At 64.3% G+C, this 18,405-nt stretch overlaps 1 protein-coding gene across 1 annotated transcript; it reads right to left on the bottom strand.

The window, feature by feature from the left end:
- Positions 1 to 2,376: 2,376 nt before the first annotated feature.
- LOC138829682 (keratin-associated protein 10-1-like) lies at positions 2,377 to 18,103 on the bottom strand. The gene is made up of 7 exons (XM_070026156.1): positions 18,029 to 18,103; positions 17,602 to 17,901; positions 16,823 to 16,874; positions 16,434 to 16,485; positions 12,121 to 12,199; positions 10,291 to 10,359; positions 2,377 to 2,526 (listed from the first exon to the last, which is right to left on the bottom strand). The coding sequence occupies exons 1-7, from the start codon at positions 18,101 to 18,103 to the stop codon at positions 2,377 to 2,379; spliced, it is 777 nt and encodes a 258-aa protein (XP_069882257.1).
- Between the last annotated feature and the right edge of the window lie 302 nt (positions 18,104 to 18,405).

The raw sequence follows: 18,405 nt of genomic DNA, 5'->3' as shown, positions 1-18,405 counted from the left end.
CCTGCTGTGTCCCGCTGTTTCCCCCGCTAGGTTCCACTATTTCCCACTGTGTTCCGCAGTGTCCCACTGTCCCCTGCTGTGTCCCCCGCTGTGTCCAGCTGTGTCCCGATATGTCCTCGGTTTGTTCCCCACTGTGTCCGGAAGTGTTCCCCGCTGTGTCCCCCGATGTGTCACCCGCTCTGTCCCTCTTTGTGTCCCACTGTGTTCCCCGCTCTGTTCCGCTGTGTCCTGCTCTGTCCCCTCTGTGTCCCCTGCTGTGTCCCACTGTGTCCCCTCTGTGTCCCGCTGTGTCCCGCTGTGTCTTCCGCTGTGTCCCGCTGTGTCCGGCTGTGTCCCCGCTGTGTCCCCGCTGTGTCTCTCTGTGTCCCGCTGTGTCCCGCTGTGTCCGCTGCTTTGTCCCCCGCTGTGTCCCGCCTTGTCGCCGCTGTGTCCCGCTGGGTCCCCGGCTGTGTACCTGCTATGTCCCCGTTGTGTCCAGCTGTGTCCCACTGTGTTCTGCTCTGTCCTGCTGTGTCCTGGCTTTGTCCCCGCTGTGTCCCCTGCTATGTACCCCGCTGTGTCCAGCTGTGTCCCCGTTGTGTCCCTGCTGTGTCCGGCTCTGTCCCCCGCTGTGTCACGCTGTGTCCCCCGCTGTGTCCCGCTCTGTCCCGCTGTGTCCACCGCTGTGTTCCCGCTGTGTCTCCAGCTGTGTCATGCTGTGTCCCCGCTGTGTTCCCCACTGTGTCCCGCTGTGTCTCCTCTGTGTCCCGCTGTGTCCCGCTGTGTCCGGCTGTGTCCCCGGTGTGTCCCCTCTGTGTCCCTCTGTGTCCCGCTGTGTCCCCTGTTTTTCCCCTGCTGTGCCTTGCCATGTCCCCGCTGTGTCCCGCTGTGTCCCGCACTATGTCCCCGCTGTGTCCCCCCCAGTATACCGCTGTATCCCCCGCTATGTCCCCGCTGTGTCCCTGCAGTGTCGCCGCTGTGTCCCGCTGTGTCCCGCTGTGTCCCATGGTGTTCCGCTTTGTCCCCCGCTGTGTCCCCCGCTGACTCCCTGCCGTGTCCCCGCTGTGTCCCGATGTGTCCTCGCTGTGTCCCCAGCTGTGTCCCGATCTGTTCCCCTCTGTGTACCCCACTGTGTCCCCGCTTTCTCCCGCTGTGTCCCGCTGTGACCCGTTGTGTCCCGCAATGTCTCGCTGTATCCCCCGCTGTGTCCCGCTTTGTCCCCCGCTGTTTCCCCAGTTTTGTCCCCCCTGTGTCCCGTTCTGTCCCGCTGTGTCCCTCTGTGTCCCCGCTTTGTCCTTTTTTTCCCCAGCTGTGTACCCCTCTGTGTCAGCTGTGTATCCGATGTGTCCCGCTGTGTCCCCCACTCTGTCCCCCGCTGTGTCCCGCTGTGTCCCCCGCTGTGTCCCGCTATTTCCCACTGTGTTCCGCTGTATCCCATCTGCGTCCCCCGCTGTGTCCCGCTGTGTCCCCGCTGTTTCCCTAGCTGTGTTCCGCTATGTCCAGCTATGTCCCCCGCTGTGTCCCTGCTTTGTCCCCGCTTTGTCCCCGCTGTGTCCCCCGCTGTGTCCCACTGTGTCCCTGCTGTGTCCCGCTGTGTCCCCCTCTGAGTCCCGCTGTGTCACCCGCTGTGTCCCGCTGTGTCTCCTCTGTGTCCCGCTGTGTCCCGCTGTGTCTTCCACTGTGTCCCGCTTTGTCCGACTGTGTCCCCCCTGTGTCCCGCGGTGTCCCGCGGGGACACAGTAGGGACACATTTGGACACAGCGGGCGAAACAGCGGGACACAGCGTGACAAAGCGGGGACACAGCAGGGACAGCGCGGACAAACCGGGGGACAGCGGGGACACAGCAGGACACAGCAGGGGACAGCGGGGACACAGTGAGACACAGCAGGACACAGCGGGACACAGCGGGGACACAGCGGGGACACAGCAGAGACACATTGGGACACAGCGGGCAAAACAGCGGGACAAAGCGGGTACACAGCAGGACACAGCAGGACAGAGCGTGGACACAGCGGGGGACACAGCAGGGGACAGAGCAGGACACAGTGGTGGACAGAGTGAGCACACAGTGGGACACAGCGGGGGACACAGCTGGACAAAGCGGGACACAGCGGGGACACAGTGGGGACACAGCGTGACACAGCGAGGACACAGCGGGACACAGCGGGGACACAACCGGGACACAGCGGGACCCAGCAGGACCCAGTGGGGACACAGCGGGGACACAGCGGGACATCATGGGGACACAGCGGGTGACAACGGGGACACAGCGGGGGAACATCGGGGGACACAGCGTGGGAGAGAGTGGGACACAGCGGGGGACAAAGCAGGACACAGCGTGACACAGCGGGGGACACCGCGTTGTCATAGCGGGATACACCGAGGGACACAGAGGATCACAGCAAGGGACACAGCCGGGGACACAGCGGGGACACAGCAGGGACACAGCGGGACACAGCGTCGGACACAGCAGGGGACACAGCGGGACACAGCGGGGACACAGCCGGACACAGCGGGACACAGCAGGGACACCACGGGGGACTGAGCTGGGGACACAGCCGGACACAGCGGGGGACACAGCGGGACACAGCGGGAACCAGTGGCGGATACAGTGGGGGACACAGTGGGACATAGCAGGGAGCACAGCGAGGACACAGCGGGGACACAGCGGGACACAGCGGGACACAGTTCAGGACATAGTGGGACACAGCGGTGGACACAGCAGGGGACACAGAGGGGGACACAGCCTGGGACATTGCAGGGACACAGCAGGGGACACAGTGAGGACACAGAGGGACACAGCCCGGGACTGAGTGAGGACACAGCGGGACACAGCGGGACACAGCAGGGGACACAGCAGGGACACAGCGGGACACAGCAGGTACACAGCGGGAAACACAGGAAGGACACAGCGGGATACAGCGGGAACCAGCGGCGGATACAGCAGGAGACACAGCCGGACACAGCGGGGAGCACAGCGAGGACACAACGGGACACAGGGAGACACAGAGAGGACACAGTGGGACACAATGGGACACAACAGGGGACACAGCGTGACACAGCGGGGGCACACAGCGGGACACAGCGGGACACAGGGGGGACAGCGGGGACACAGCGGAACACAGCGGGACACAGCGGAAGAAACAGCGGGACACAGCGAGGGACAGAGCGAGGACACAGCGGGACATAGCGGGAACCAGCGGGGATACAGTGGGGGACACAGCGGGACACAGCGGGGAGCAAAGCGAGGACACAACGTGACACAGGGAGACACAGCGAGTACACACGGGACACAGCGGGACTCAGTGGGGACAAAGCAGGGACACAGCGGGGGACACAGCAAGGACACAGCAGGACACAGCAGGACACAGCGGGGACACAGGGGGAAAGAGCGGGGGACACAGCGGGACACAGCGGGGGACAGAGCGAGGACACAGCAGAACACAGCGGGACACAGCGGGGACACAGTGGGGACACAGCGGGGGACAAAGCGAGGACACAGCGGGACAGCGGGACATAGCGGGGACACAGAGAGACACAGCATGGACACAGCGGGGGACACAGCGGGACACAACGGGTCATAACGGGGGACACAGAGTGACACAGCGGGGGACAGCGGGGACACAGCGGGACACAGCGGGACACATCGGGAGAAACAGCGGGACACAGCGAGGGACACAACGAGGACACAGCGCGACACAGCGGTACACAGCGGGGGAAACGGCGGGACACAGTGGGACTCAGCAGGGACACAGCAGGAGACACAGCGGTGACACAGCGGGACACAGCGGGACACAGCAGGGGACACAGAAGGGACACAGCGCGGACACCGCAGAACACAGCAGGGACACAGCAGGGGACACAGGAAGTACACAGCGGGACACAGCGGGAACCAGCGGGGATACAGTGGGGGACACAACGGGACACAGCGGGGAGCACAGCGAGGACACAACGGGACAAAGGGAGACACAGCGAGGACACAGCGGGACACAGCGGGACTCAGTGGGGACACAGCATGGACACAGCAGGGGCCACAGCAAGGACACAGCAGGACACAGCAGGACACAGCGGGGACACAGGGGGACAGAGCGGGGGATACAGCGGGGGACAAGCGGGACCCAGCGGGACCCAGCGGGGCACACAGCGGGGGACACAGCGGGACAAAGCGGCACACAGCTGGGGACACAGCTGGACACAGCGGGGACACAATGGGGACACAGCAGGACGCAGCGGGATACAGCGGGGACAAAGCGGGGACACAGCGGTGGACACAGCAGGACACAGCGGGACACAGCAGGACACAGGGGGACCCACGAGGAACAAAGAGGGGACACAGTGGGACACAGCAGGACACAGGGGGACCCACGAGGAACAAAGAGGGGACACAGTGGGACACAGCGGGGGACACAGTGGAGGGCACAGCGGGACACAACGTGTGACACAGCGCGACACAGCGGGGACACCGCGGGGACACAGCGGGACCCAGCGGGAAACAGTGGGTAACACAGCGGGACACAGTGGAGGACACAGCGGGACACAGCGTGGACACAGTGGGACACAGAGGGGGACACAGAGGGGACACAGCGGGACACAGCGGGAAATATCGGGACACAGTGCTGAACAAAGCGGGGACACAGCGGGACACAGAGGGGGACACAGTGAGCACACAGCGGGACACAGCGGGACCTAGCGGGACACAAAGGGAGACACAGCGAGTACACAGCGGGACACAGCGGGGGACACAGCAAGGACACAGCAGGACACAGCAGGCACAGTGGGGACACAGGGGGACAGAGCGGGGGACACAGCGGGGGACACAGCGGGACACAGCGGGGGACACAGCGGGACAAAGCGGGACACAGCTGGGGACACAGCTGGACACTGCGGGGACACAGTGGGGACACACTGGGACACAGCCGGGACACAACGGGGGACTCAGCTGGGGACACAGCCGGACACAGCGGGGGACACAGCGGGACACAGTGGGACACAGCCGGACACTGCGGGGACACAGAGGGGTACAGTGGGGACACAGCAGGGACACAGCTTGGGACACAGCGGAGGACACAGCGGGACACAGAGAGGGACAGAGCGAGGACACAGCGGGACAGTGCATGGGACACAGCGTAGGACACAGCGGGACACAGCGGGGGACAGAGCGAGGACAGCGGAACACAGCGGGACACAGCGGGGACACAGTGGGGACACAGCGGGGGACACAGCGAGGACACAGCGGGACAGCGGGACATAGCGGGGACACAGAGAGACACAGCAGGGAGACAGTGGGGGAAACAGCAGGACACAGCGGGGGACACAGCGGGACACAACGGGACACAGGGGGACCCACGAGGAACAAAGAGGGGACACAGCGGGACACAGCAGGACACAGGGGGACCCACGAGGAACAAAGAGGGGACACAGTGGGACACAGCGGGGGACACAGTGGAGGGCACAGCGGGACACAGGGGGACACAACGTGTGACACAGCGAGACACAGCGGGGACACCGCGGGGACACAGCGGGACCCAGCGGGAAATGGTAACATAGCGTGACACAAGGGGGACACAGAGGCACACAGCGGAGGACAGCGGGGACACAGCGGGAACCAGCGGGGATACAGTGGGGGACACAGCGGGACACAGCAGGGAGCACAGTGAGGACACAACGGGACACAGGGAGACACAGCGGGACACAGCGCAGGACACAGCGGGACACAGCGACGGATACAGTGGGGGACACAGCGGGACACAGCGTGGACACAGTGGGACACAGAGGGGGACACAGAGGGGACACAGCGGGACACAGCAGGAAATATCGGGACACAGCGGTGAACAAAGCGGGGACACAGCCGGGACACAGCGGGGGACACAGCTAGTCACAGCGGGGCCACAGTGGGGACCCAGCGGGACACAGCGGGGACAAAGCGGGGGACACAGCGGAGGACCCAGCGGGACAAAGCGGGACACAACGGGGGACACAAGGCGACACAGCGGGGACACAGCGGAACACAGCGGGGGCACAGCGGGATCCAGCGGGGGATACAGCAGGGGACACAGCGGGACACAGCGGGACACAGTGGGGACACAGCGGGAAACAGCGGGGACACAGAGGGACACAGCGGGAGAAACAGCGGGACACAGCGAGGGACAGAGCGAGGACACAGTGGGACATAGCGGGAACCAGCGGCGGATACAGTGGGGGACACAGCGGGACACAGCGGGGAGCACAGCGAGGACACAACGTGACACAGGGAGACACAGCGAGTACACAGCGGGACACAGCGGGGGACACAGCAAGGACACAGCAGGACACAGAAGGACACAGTGGGGACACAGGGGAACAGAGCGGGGGACACAGCGGGGGACACAGCGGGACACAGCGGGACACAGCGGGGGACACAGCGGGGGACACAGCGGGGGACACAGCGGGACAAAGCGGGACACAGCTGGGGACACAGCTGGACACTGCGGGGACACAGTGGGGACACACTGGGACACAGCTGGGACACAATGGGGGACTCAGCTGGGGACACAGCCGGACACAGCGGGGGACACAGTGGGACACAGTGGGACACAGCCGGACACTGCGGGGACACAGAGGGGTACAGTGGGGACACAGCAGGGACACAGCTTGGGACACAGCGGAGGACACAGCGGGACACAGAGGGGGACAGAGCGAGGACACAGCGGAACAGTGCATGGGACACAGCGTAGGACACAGCGGGACACAGCGGGGGACAGAGCGAGGACAGCGGAACACAGCGGGACACAGCGGGGACACAGTGGGGACACAGCGGGGGACACAGCGAGGACACAGCGGGACAGCAGGACATAGCGGGGACACAGAGAGACACAGCGGGGAGACAGCGGGGGAAACAGCAGGACACAGCGGGGGACACAGCGGGACACAACGGGACACAACGGGGGACACAGCGTGACACAGGGGGGACACAGAGGCACACAGCGGAGGACAGCGGGGACACAGAGGGACACAGTGGGACTCAGCAGGGACACAGCAGGCGACACAGCGGTGACACAGCGGGACACAGCAGGGACACAGCAGGGGACACAGCAGGGACACAGCGGGGACACAGCGGGACATAACAGGGACACAGCGGGGGACACAAGAAGTACACAGCGGGACACAGCGGGAACCAGCGCGGATACAGTGGGGGACTCAGCGTGACACAGCGGGGAGCACAGTGAGGACACAGGGAGACACAGCGAGACACAGCGCAGGACACAGCGGGACACAGCGACAGACACAGCGGGGGACACAGATTGTACACAGCTGGACACAGCGGGACACAGCGGGGGACAAGCGAGGACACAGCGGGACACAGTGGGACACTGCGGGGACACAGCAGGGGACACAGCGGGACACAGCAGGACACAACGGGGATACAGTGAGATACAGCGGGACACAGCGAGGACACAGCAGGGGACACAGCGGGGTTTACAGCGGGACATAGTGGGGGACACAGCGTGGAAACAGCGGGACACAGCGGGGACTGAGCAGGGACTCAGCGGGGGACACAGCGGGGGACAAAGTGGGACACCACGGGACAGAGCGGGACAGCAGGACACAGCGGGGACACAGCGGGGACACAGCGGGGACACAGTGGGGGACACAGCGAGATACAGCGGGGGACACATCTGGGACACAGCGGGGGACACAGCTCGACACAGCGTGACACAGCAGGACACAGCGTGGGACACATCGGGACACAGCGGTACACAGCGGGACACAGCAAGACACAGCAGGACACAGCGGTAGACAGCAGGGACACAGCGAGACACATCGGGGGACACAGTGGGGGACACAGTGGGACACAGCGGGACATAGCGGGACATAGCGGGTACACAGAGGGAAACAGCGGGGACACGGTGTTGGACAGAGCGGGACACAGCGGGGGACACATCCATACACAGCGGGGGGCATAGCGGGAGACACAGCGGGACACAGCGGGACAAAGCGGGACACAGTGGGACACAGCAGTGGACACAATGGGACACAGCGGGACACAGCGGGACAAAGCGGGGCATAGCGGGGGACACAGCGGGACACAGCTGGACAAACCGGGAATACAGCTGGACACAGGGGGACACAGAGGGACACAGCGGGGACATAGCGGACACAGCGGGGACACAGTGGTGATACAACTGGGACACAGTGGGGACACAGCGGGGGACACAGCATGACACAGCGTGACACAGTGGGATACAGCGGGGGACACATTGGGGGCACAGCGGGGGACACAGCGCAACAGCGTGACACAGCAGGACACAGCGTGGGACACAGCTGGACACAGCGGGACACAGCGGGACACAGCGGGATACAGCGTGGACACAGTGTGGTCACAACTGGGACACAGCGGGCGACACAGCAGGACACAATGGGGGACACAGTGGGACACAGCGGGTGACACAGCGGGACACAACGGGGGACACAGCGGGGACAAAGCAGGGACACAGCTGGACACAGGGGGACACAGCGGGACACAGCGGGGACACAGCAGGAACTCAGCGGGGAACAGAGCGGGGGAAAAACTGGGACACCATGGGACACAGTGGGACACAGCGTGACACAGCGGGGACCGAGCGGTATACAGCAGGGGACACAGAGGGACTCAGCGGGAACACAGTGGGGACAAAACTGGGACACAGCGGCGACACAGCGGGACACAGCGCGGACAAAGCGGGGGACACAGCACGACACAGCGTGGGACACAGCAGGACACAACGAGGGACACAGCGGGACACAGCGGGATACAGCGGGACACAGCGGGGGACACAGTGGGGAAAATAGCGGGACACAGCGGGGACAAAGCTGGGACTCAGCGGGGGACACAGCGGGGGATAAAGCGGGACACCACAGGACAAAACGGGACACAGCGGGGACACAGCGGGGACACAGCAGGGGACACAGCGGAATACAGCGGGGGACACAGCGGGGACACAGCAAGGACACAGCAGGAAACAGCGGGACAAAACAGGGACACAGCGCGGACACAGAGGTACACAGCGCGGGAAACAGCGGGACACAGTGGGACTCAGCGGGGTCACAGCGGGGGACACAGCTGCGTACACAGCAGGGACACAGCGGGGACACAGCAGGACACAGCGGGGACAGTGTGGACTCAGCGGGGGACAGATCGGGGGACAAAGCGGGACACCACTGGACACAGCGGGACACAGGGGGACGCAGCGGGGACACAGCAGTAACACAGCGGGGACACAACGGGACATAGGGGGGACACAGCGGGATACAGCGGGGGACACAGCGGGACACAGCGGGGACACAGTGGGGACAAAATTGGGACACAGCGGGGGACACAGCAAGACACAACGGGGAACACAGCGGGACACAGCGGGACAAAGCGGAAAACAGCGGGACACAGCGGGGACTCAGCGTGAACAGAGCGGGGGACAAAGCGGGAAACCACGGGACACAGCAGGACACAGCGGGACACAGTGGGGAAACAGCGGGGACACAGGTGGGACACAGCGGGTGACACAGCAGGACACAATGGGAGAAAAAGCGGGACACAGCAGGATACAGCGGGACACAGCGAGGACACAGCAGGGGACACACGGTAGGACACAGCGGGAAAAATCAGGGGACACAGCGTGGACACAGTGGGACACAGCGGGCACACAGCGGGGACAAAGCAGGGACACAGCGGGGGACACAGCGGGATACAGCGGGGGACACATTGGGGACACAGTGGGGGACACAGTGCGACACAGCCTGACACAGTGGGACACAGCGTGGGACATAGCAGGACACAGTGGGACACAGCGGGGGCCACAGCGGGCCACAGCAGGGACACAGCGGGACACATCGGGGACACAGTGGGGAGAAAGCGGGAACACAGCGTGGGACACAGCGGGACACAGTGGGAGACACAGCAGACACAGCGGGGACACAGTGGTGACACAACTGTGACACAGTGGGGGACACAGAGGGACAGAGCGGGGACACAGAGGGGGACACAGCGGGACACAGTGTGGGAAACAACAGGACACAACGGGGAACATAGTTGGACACAGTGGGGGACACAGCGTGGAAACAGCAGGAACTCAGCGGGGGACACAGCAGGGGATAGAGATGGTAACCACGAGACACAGCAGGACACAGCGGTCACAGCGGGGACACAGCGTGGACACAGCGGGACACAGCGGGGACACAGTGGGGGACACAGGGGGACACAGCGTGGAACACAGCAGGACACAACGGGGGACACAGCGTCACACAGCGGGGGACAAAGCGGGACACAACATGTGATACAGAGTGACACAGCAGGATACAGCGGGACACAGTGAGGACACAGCAGGGGACACAGGGGGAACACAGCAGGACACAATGAGCGACACAGCCTGGACACAACGGGACACAGTGGGGACACAGCGGGGACAAAGCAGGGACACAGCGGGGGACACAGCGGGATACAGCGGGGGACACAGCGGGAAACAGTGGGGGACACATGGGGACACAGCGGGACACAGCGGGACACAGCGGGACACAGGGGGGACACAGTGGGACACAGCGGGGTACACAGCGGGATACAGCGCTGAAACTGTGCACACAACTGGGACACAGCGGGGGACACAGCAGGACACAACGGGGACACAGCGGGGACACAGTGGGATACAGCGGGTGACACAGCGGGACACAACGGTTTACAAAGCGGGACACAGCGGGATACAGCGGTACACAGCGAGGACACAGCAGGGGACACAGCGGGGTACACAGCGGGACACAGTGGGGGACACAGCGAGGACACAGCGGGACACAGCGGGACATAGCGGGTACACAGAGGGACACAGTGGGGACACAGTGGGGACACAGTGGGTGACACAGCGGGACACAGCCGGGGAAACTTCTGTACACAGCGGGGGACACAGCGGGAGACACAGAGGGACACAGCGGGACACAGCAGGACACAGCGGTGTACACAACGGGACACAGCGGGACACAGCGGCACAAAGCGTGGACACAGCGGAAGACACAGCGGTACACAGCTGGTGACACAACGGGACACAGCGGGACAAAGCGGGGACACAGCTGGACACAGAGCGACACAGCGGGACACAGCGGGGACACAGAGGGGAACACAGCGGGAGACAGCAGGGGACGAACGGGACACTACGGGACACTGCGGGACACAGTGGGACACAGCGGGGACACAGCGGGGACATAGCGGGGGACACAGGGGGACACAGCGGGGGACACAGAGGACAATGCGGGACACAGCAGTGTACACAACAGGACACAGCGGGAGACAGCGGGACAAAGCGGGGACACAGCTGGGGTCACAGCAGTACACAGCTGGTGACACAGCGGGACACAGAGGGACAAAGCAGGGCCACAGCTGGACACAGGGAGACACAGCGGGACACAGCGGGGACACAGAGGGGAACACAGTGGGACACAGCGGGGGACAAAGCGGGACACCACGGGAAACTGCGGGACACAGCGGGACACAGCGGGGTGACAGCGGGGACACAGCGTGGGACACAGGGGGACACAGCGCCGGACACAGCGGACAGATCAGGGACACAGTGGTGTCACAATTGGGACACAGTGTGGACACCGCGGGATAGAGCGGGGACACAGAGGGGGAAACAGCGGGACACAGCATTGGACACAGCAGGACACAACGGGGGACACAGCGGGACACAGCGGGGACACCGCGGGGACTTAGAGGGGGACACAGCGGGGGATAAAGCAGGAAACCACGGGACACAGCGGGTTACAGCGGGGACACAGCGGGGACACAGCGGGACACAGCGGGGACACAGCGGAGACACAGCGGGACATAGCGGGACACAGAGGGGGACACAGAAGTAGACACAACGGGACACAGCGGGACACAGCGGGACACAGCTGGTGACACAGCGGTACAAAGCGGGACAAAGCAGGGACACAGCTGGACACAGGGGGACACAGCGGGACACAGCGGGGACACAGTGGGACACAGCCGGAAACAGCAGCGGACACAGCGGGGGACACAGCGAGGACACAACGGGACACAGCGGGACACAGCGGGATATAGCGGGTACACAGAGGGACACAGCGGGGACACAGCGGGGGACACAGCGTGAGACACAGCGGGACACAGCGGGACACAGCGGTACAAAGAGGGACACCTCGTTGGACACAACGGGACACAGCAGGACAAAGCGGGGACACAGCGGGTGACACAGCAGGACACAGCTGGTGACACAGCAGGACACAGCAAGACAAAGTGGAGACACAGCTAGACACAGGGGACACAGCGGGACACAGCGGGGACACAGCAGGGACTCAGCGGGGAACAGAGCGGGGGAAAACCGGGACACCATTCGACACAGCGTGACACAGCGTGACACAGTGGGGACACAGCGGAGACACATTGGGGTACAAGGTGGGATACAGCGGGGGACACAGCGGGACTCAGCGGGAACACAGTGGGGACACAACAGGGACACAGTGGGGACACAGCGGGACACAGCGGGATACAGTGGGACACAGCGTGGACACAGAGGGACACAACGGGGACACAGCGGGTACTCAGCGGGTGACACAGCGGGGGATAAGCGGGAAAACACGGGACACAGCGGGACACAGCGGGTCACAGTGTGGACACAACTGGGACACAGCGGGTGACACAGCAGGACACAACGGGGGACACAGTGGGACACAGCGGGTGACACAGCGGGACACAACGCGGGACATAGCGGGACACAGCGGGATACAGCAGGACAGAGCGAGGACAGAGCAGGGGACACAGTGGGGGACACAGCGGGACACAGCAGGGGACACAGCGTGGACACAGCGGGACACAGTGGGGAAACAGCGGGGACAAAGCGGGGACACAGCGGGGGACACAGCGGGTTACAGCGGGGGACAAATCGAGGACACAGCGGGGGACACAGCGCGACACAGCGTGACACAGCGGGACACAGCGTGGGACACAGCGGGGACACAGCGGGGGAGAGCATGGATACAGCGCGACACAGCAGGAACACAGCAGGGGACACAGCGGGGGACACAGCGGGATACAGCGGGGGACACAGTGGGACACAGCGGGAAAACAGCAGGGGACACAGCGGGGGAAACAGTGGGACATACCTGGGGACACAACGGGACACAACGGAGGACACATCGGGGGACACATCGGGACACAGCGGCGGACACAGTGGGACACAGCGGGGGACAGAGCAGGACACAGTGGGACACAGCAGGGGACACAGCAGGACGCAACGGGGGACACAGTGGGACACAGCGGGTGACACAGCGGGGGAGGGCAGGGATACAGCGCGACACAGACGGAACACAACAGGGGACACAGAGGGGGAAACAGCGGGACACAGCGGGAACACAGAAGGGGACACAGCGGGGGAAACAGTGGAACACAGCTGGGGACACAGCGGGACACAGCGGAGGACACAGCGGGTTACACATCGGGACACAGCGGCGGACACAGTGAGACACAGTGGGGGACAGGGCGGGACACAGCGGGACACAGCAGGGGAAAGAGCGGGACACATCGGGACAAGCGGGACACAGTGGGGATACAGCGGTACACAGTGGGGGACACAGCGGAGGACACCGGGACACATCGGGACACAGCGGGGGACACAGCGGGGGACACAGCGGGGGACACAGCGGGACACAGCAGGGGACACAGCGGGACACAGCGGCGACTCAGCAGGGACACAGCGGGGGACAGCGGGGACACAGTGTGGACACAGCGGGGTAACAGCGAGGACACAGCGGGACAGTGGGACATAGCAGGGACACAGAGGGACACAGCAGGTACACAGCTGGTGACACAGCGGGACACAGCAGGCACACAGCAGGACACAGCAGGGACACAGCGAGACACATCGGGAAACAGCGACGGACACAGTGGGGGACACAGCGAGGACACAGCGGGACATAGCGGGTACACAGAGGGACACAGTGGGGACACAGCCGGGGACACAGCAGAACACAGCGGGGGACACATCTGTACACAGCGGGGGACACAGTGGGAGACACAAAGGGACACAGCGGGACACCGCAGGACACAGCGGTGTACACAACGGGACACCGCGGGACACCGCGGGACAAAGCGGGGACACAGTGGGGGACACAGCGGTACACAGCTGGTGACACAGCGGGACACAGCGGGACAAAGCTGCGACACAGCTGGACACAGGGCGACACAGCGGGACACAGCGGGAACACAGAGGGGAACACAGCGGGACACAGCATGGGACAAAGCGGGACACCACGGGACACTGCGGGACACAGAGGGGAGACAGCGGGGACACAACGTGGGACAAAGGGGGACACAGAGTGGGACAAAGGGGGACACAGCAGGGGACACAGCGGTGTACACATCGGGACACAGCGGGAGACAGCGGGCAAAGCGGGGACACAGCGGGGGACACAGCGGTACACAGCTGGTGACACAGCGGGACACAGCGGGACAAAGCGGGGCCACAGCTGGACACAGGGGGACACAGCGGGACACAGCGGGGACACAGAGGGGAACACAGCAGGACACAGTGGGGGACAAAGCGGGACACCACGGGACACTGCGGGACACAGCGGGACACAGCGTCGATACAACAGGAAAACAGCGGGACACCGTGGGGGACACAGCGGGGGACACAGCAGGGGACAGCGGGGACACACAGGGGGACAGCGGGGACAGAGGGTGACATAGCAGGACACAGCGGGACACAGCGGGGGACAGTGGGACAGAGCGGGACACAGGGGGGACACAGCGGGTGACAGCGGGGAACACAGCGGGACACAGCGGAGGACAGCGGGGACAGAGGGTGACATAGCGGGACAAAGCAGGACACAGCGGGGGACAGTGGGACAGAGCGGGACACAGGGGTACACAGAGGGTGACAGCAGGGACACAGCGGGACACAGCGGGGACAGAGCGGGGGACAGCGGAGACACAGCAGGACACAGCGGGCACACAGCGGAGACACAGATGGGGACAAAGCGGAGGACACAGCATGTGGGCACAGCGGGACACATCGGGACACATCGGGACACATCGGGGACACAGCGGGACACAGCAAAGACACAGCGGGACATAGCGGAACATAGCGTCGATACAGCGGGGACACAGCGGGATACAGAGGGATACCCAGCTGGGGACACAACGGGGCACAGCGGGGAACACAGTGGGACACAAAGGGGACACAGCGGGGACATAGTGTGACACAGCGGGACACAGCGGGGGACCATGCTTGACACAGCTGGGACACAGCGGGACACAGCGCGGACACCAGGGGGACAAAGCGAGACACAGTGGTGACACAGCGGGACACAGCGCGACACAGCGGGGGACATAGCAGGACACAGTTGCGCACACAGTGGGGGACACAGCGGGGATAAAGTGGGGACACAGTGGGGTCACAGCAGGGACACAGCGGGGGACACAGCACGACACACCGTGACACAGCGGGACACAGCGGGTGACAAAGCGGGACACAGGGGACACAGCGGGACACAGCGGGACACAGCGGGGGACACAGCCGGACACAGCAGGGACACCACAGGACATAGCACGGGACACAGCGGGGATACAGCGGGACACAGCCTGGGACACAGCGAGGACACAGCGGGCCACAGCAGGGATTACAGCGGGGATGTAGCGGGGACATAGCAAGACACAGCGGGACACAGCGGGACACAGAGGGGGACACAGAAGGACACAGCGGGGTACACAGCAGGGAACACAGCGAGACACAGTGGGGGGCACAGCAGGACACAGCGGGGGACACAGCGAGGACACAGCGGTCCACAGCGAGGGACACAGCGGGGATTCAGTGGGGATGCAGCGGGCCACAGCGGGACACAGCGGTACACAGAGGGGGACACAGAAGGACACAGCGGGTTACACAGCAGAGCGCACAGCGAGACACAGCGGGGGACACAGCGAGGTCACAGTGGGACACAGCAGGAACATAGCTGGAAAACAGAGGGGGACACACTGGGACACAGCGGGACACAGCGGGGACACAACGGGGACATAGCGGGACACAGCGGAGACACAGTGGGACACAACAGGGAACAGAGAGGGACACAGCGGCGATACAGCGGGACACAGCAGGGGACATAGCGGGGATACAGGGGGGACAAAGCGTGGGACACAGCAGGACACAGCGGGGACACAGCGGGACACAGCAGGGGACACAGAGGGGATACAGCTGGGAAAAAGCGGGACAAAGCAGGGGACACAGCAGGACACAGAGGGGACACAGCTAGACACAGCAGGAGACACAGCGGGGGACCCAGCGGGGACAAAGCGGGACACAGCGGGGACACAGCAGGGACAAAGCAGGACACAGCGGGGACACAGCGGGACACAGAGGGCACACAGCGGGGGACACAGCGGGGGACCCAGCCTGGAACACAGCGGGACACAGCACCGACACAGCTGGACACAGCGGGATACATAGCGGGACACAGTGGGTCACTGCGAGGATACAGCGGGACACAGCGCGACACTGCGGGACCCAGGGGGACACAACGGGGGACACAGCGGGACACAGCGGGGACACAGCGGGACACAGCAGGGGACACAGAGGGGATACAGCGGGGACACAGCGGGACAAAGCAGGGGACACAGCAGGACACAGAGGGGACACAGCCAGACACAGCAGGGGACACAGAGGGGGACACAGTGGGGACAAAGCGGGACACAGCGGGGACACAGCAGGGACAAAGCGTGACACAGCGGGGACACAGCGGGACACAGAGGGCACCCAGCGGGGGACACAGCGGGGGACCCAGCCTGGAACACAGCGGGACACAGCAACGACACAGCTGGACACAGCGGGATACATAGCAGGACACAGTGGGTCACAGCGAGGATACAGCGGGACACAGCGCGACACTGCGGGACCCAGGGGGACACAACGGGGGACACAGCGGGACACAGCGGGGACACAGCGGGACACAGCAAGGGACACAGCGGGGATACAGCGGGGACACAGCGGGACACAGCGGGACACAGCGGAACACAGCAGGACACAGCGGGGGACACAGCGGGACACAGCGGGGGACAAAGCAAGGACACAGAGGGACACAGCAGGGACATAGCGGGACACTGCAGGACACATCGGGACACTGCGGAACACAGCAGGGACACAGAGGGGACACAGCAGTGGACACAGCGGGACACAGCGGGGGACATAGCGGGACACTGCGGGACACATCGGGACACTGCGGAACACAGCAGGGACACAGAGGGGACACAGCAGTGGACACAGCGGGACACAGCGGGGGACACAGGGGGACACAGCGGGACACTGTGGGACATAGTGGGACACAGCGTTGGAAACAGCGGGACACAGCGGGGGACAGAGAGGGGGACACAGCGGGACACATCGGATACACAGCTGGACACAGTGGGGTACACAGCTGGGAACACAACGGGACACAGTGGTGGACACAGCAGGACATAGCGGGACACAATGGGACACAGGTGGGACAAAACGTGGGAAAGAGCGGGGGACAGATCGGGACACAGCGGGGGACAAAGCGAGACAGTGCGGGACACAATTGGACACAGCGGGACACAGCAGGACACAGGGAGAGAAAGCGGGGACACACCGGGGTACACAGTGGGGGACAAAACGGGACACGGCCGGGAACACAGCGAGGACACAGCGGGACACAGCGGGGACACAGCGGGGACTCAGCTTGGGACAAAAAGGGGGACTAAGCAGGATAACACGCGACACAGCGGGAAACAGCGGGACACAGCGGGGACACAGTGGGGGATACAGCGGAATACTGGAGGGGACACAGCGGGGACACAGCGCGGGACACAGCGGGAAACAGCGGGGACACGGGTGGGCACAGCGGGGGAAAAACAGGGGACACGAAGGGACACAGAGGGGACACAGCGGGGACACAGCCTGAAACAGCGGGACACAGTGGAAGATACAGCGGGACACAGCAGGGGACACAGCGAGGACACAGCGGGACACAGCGGGACACAGCGGGGGACACAGAAGGACACAGCGGGGGACACAGCGGGCATACAGCATGGACCCAGTGGGACACAGCGGGACACAGTTGGGGACACAGCAAGGACACAGAGGGACACAGCAGGGACATAGCGGAACACAGCAGGGGACACAGCGGGGGACACAGCGGGGGTCACAACAGGACACAGCGGGGGACACAGTGGGGATTCAGTGGGGACGCAGCGGGCCACAGCAGGCCACAGCGGTACACAGAGGGGGACACAGAAGGACACAGCGGGGTACACAGCGGAGGACACAGCGAGACACAGTGGGGGCCACAGCGAGGTCACAGTGGGACACAGCGGGAACATAGCTGGAAAAGAGAGGGGGACACACTGGGACACAGTGGGACACAGCGGGGACACTACGGGGACATAGCGGGACACAGCGGAG

This window comes from Dipodomys merriami, unplaced genomic scaffold, assembly GCF_024711535.1.
Source record: "Dipodomys merriami isolate MVZ:Mamm:240054 unplaced genomic scaffold, mDipMer1.0.p SCAF_175, whole genome shotgun sequence".
Taxonomy (NCBI): Eukaryota; Metazoa; Chordata; class Mammalia; order Rodentia; family Heteromyidae; genus Dipodomys; species Dipodomys merriami.
Note: the sequence above shows the minus strand (reverse complement) of the source record. Positions and strands in the feature narration are given on the sequence as shown.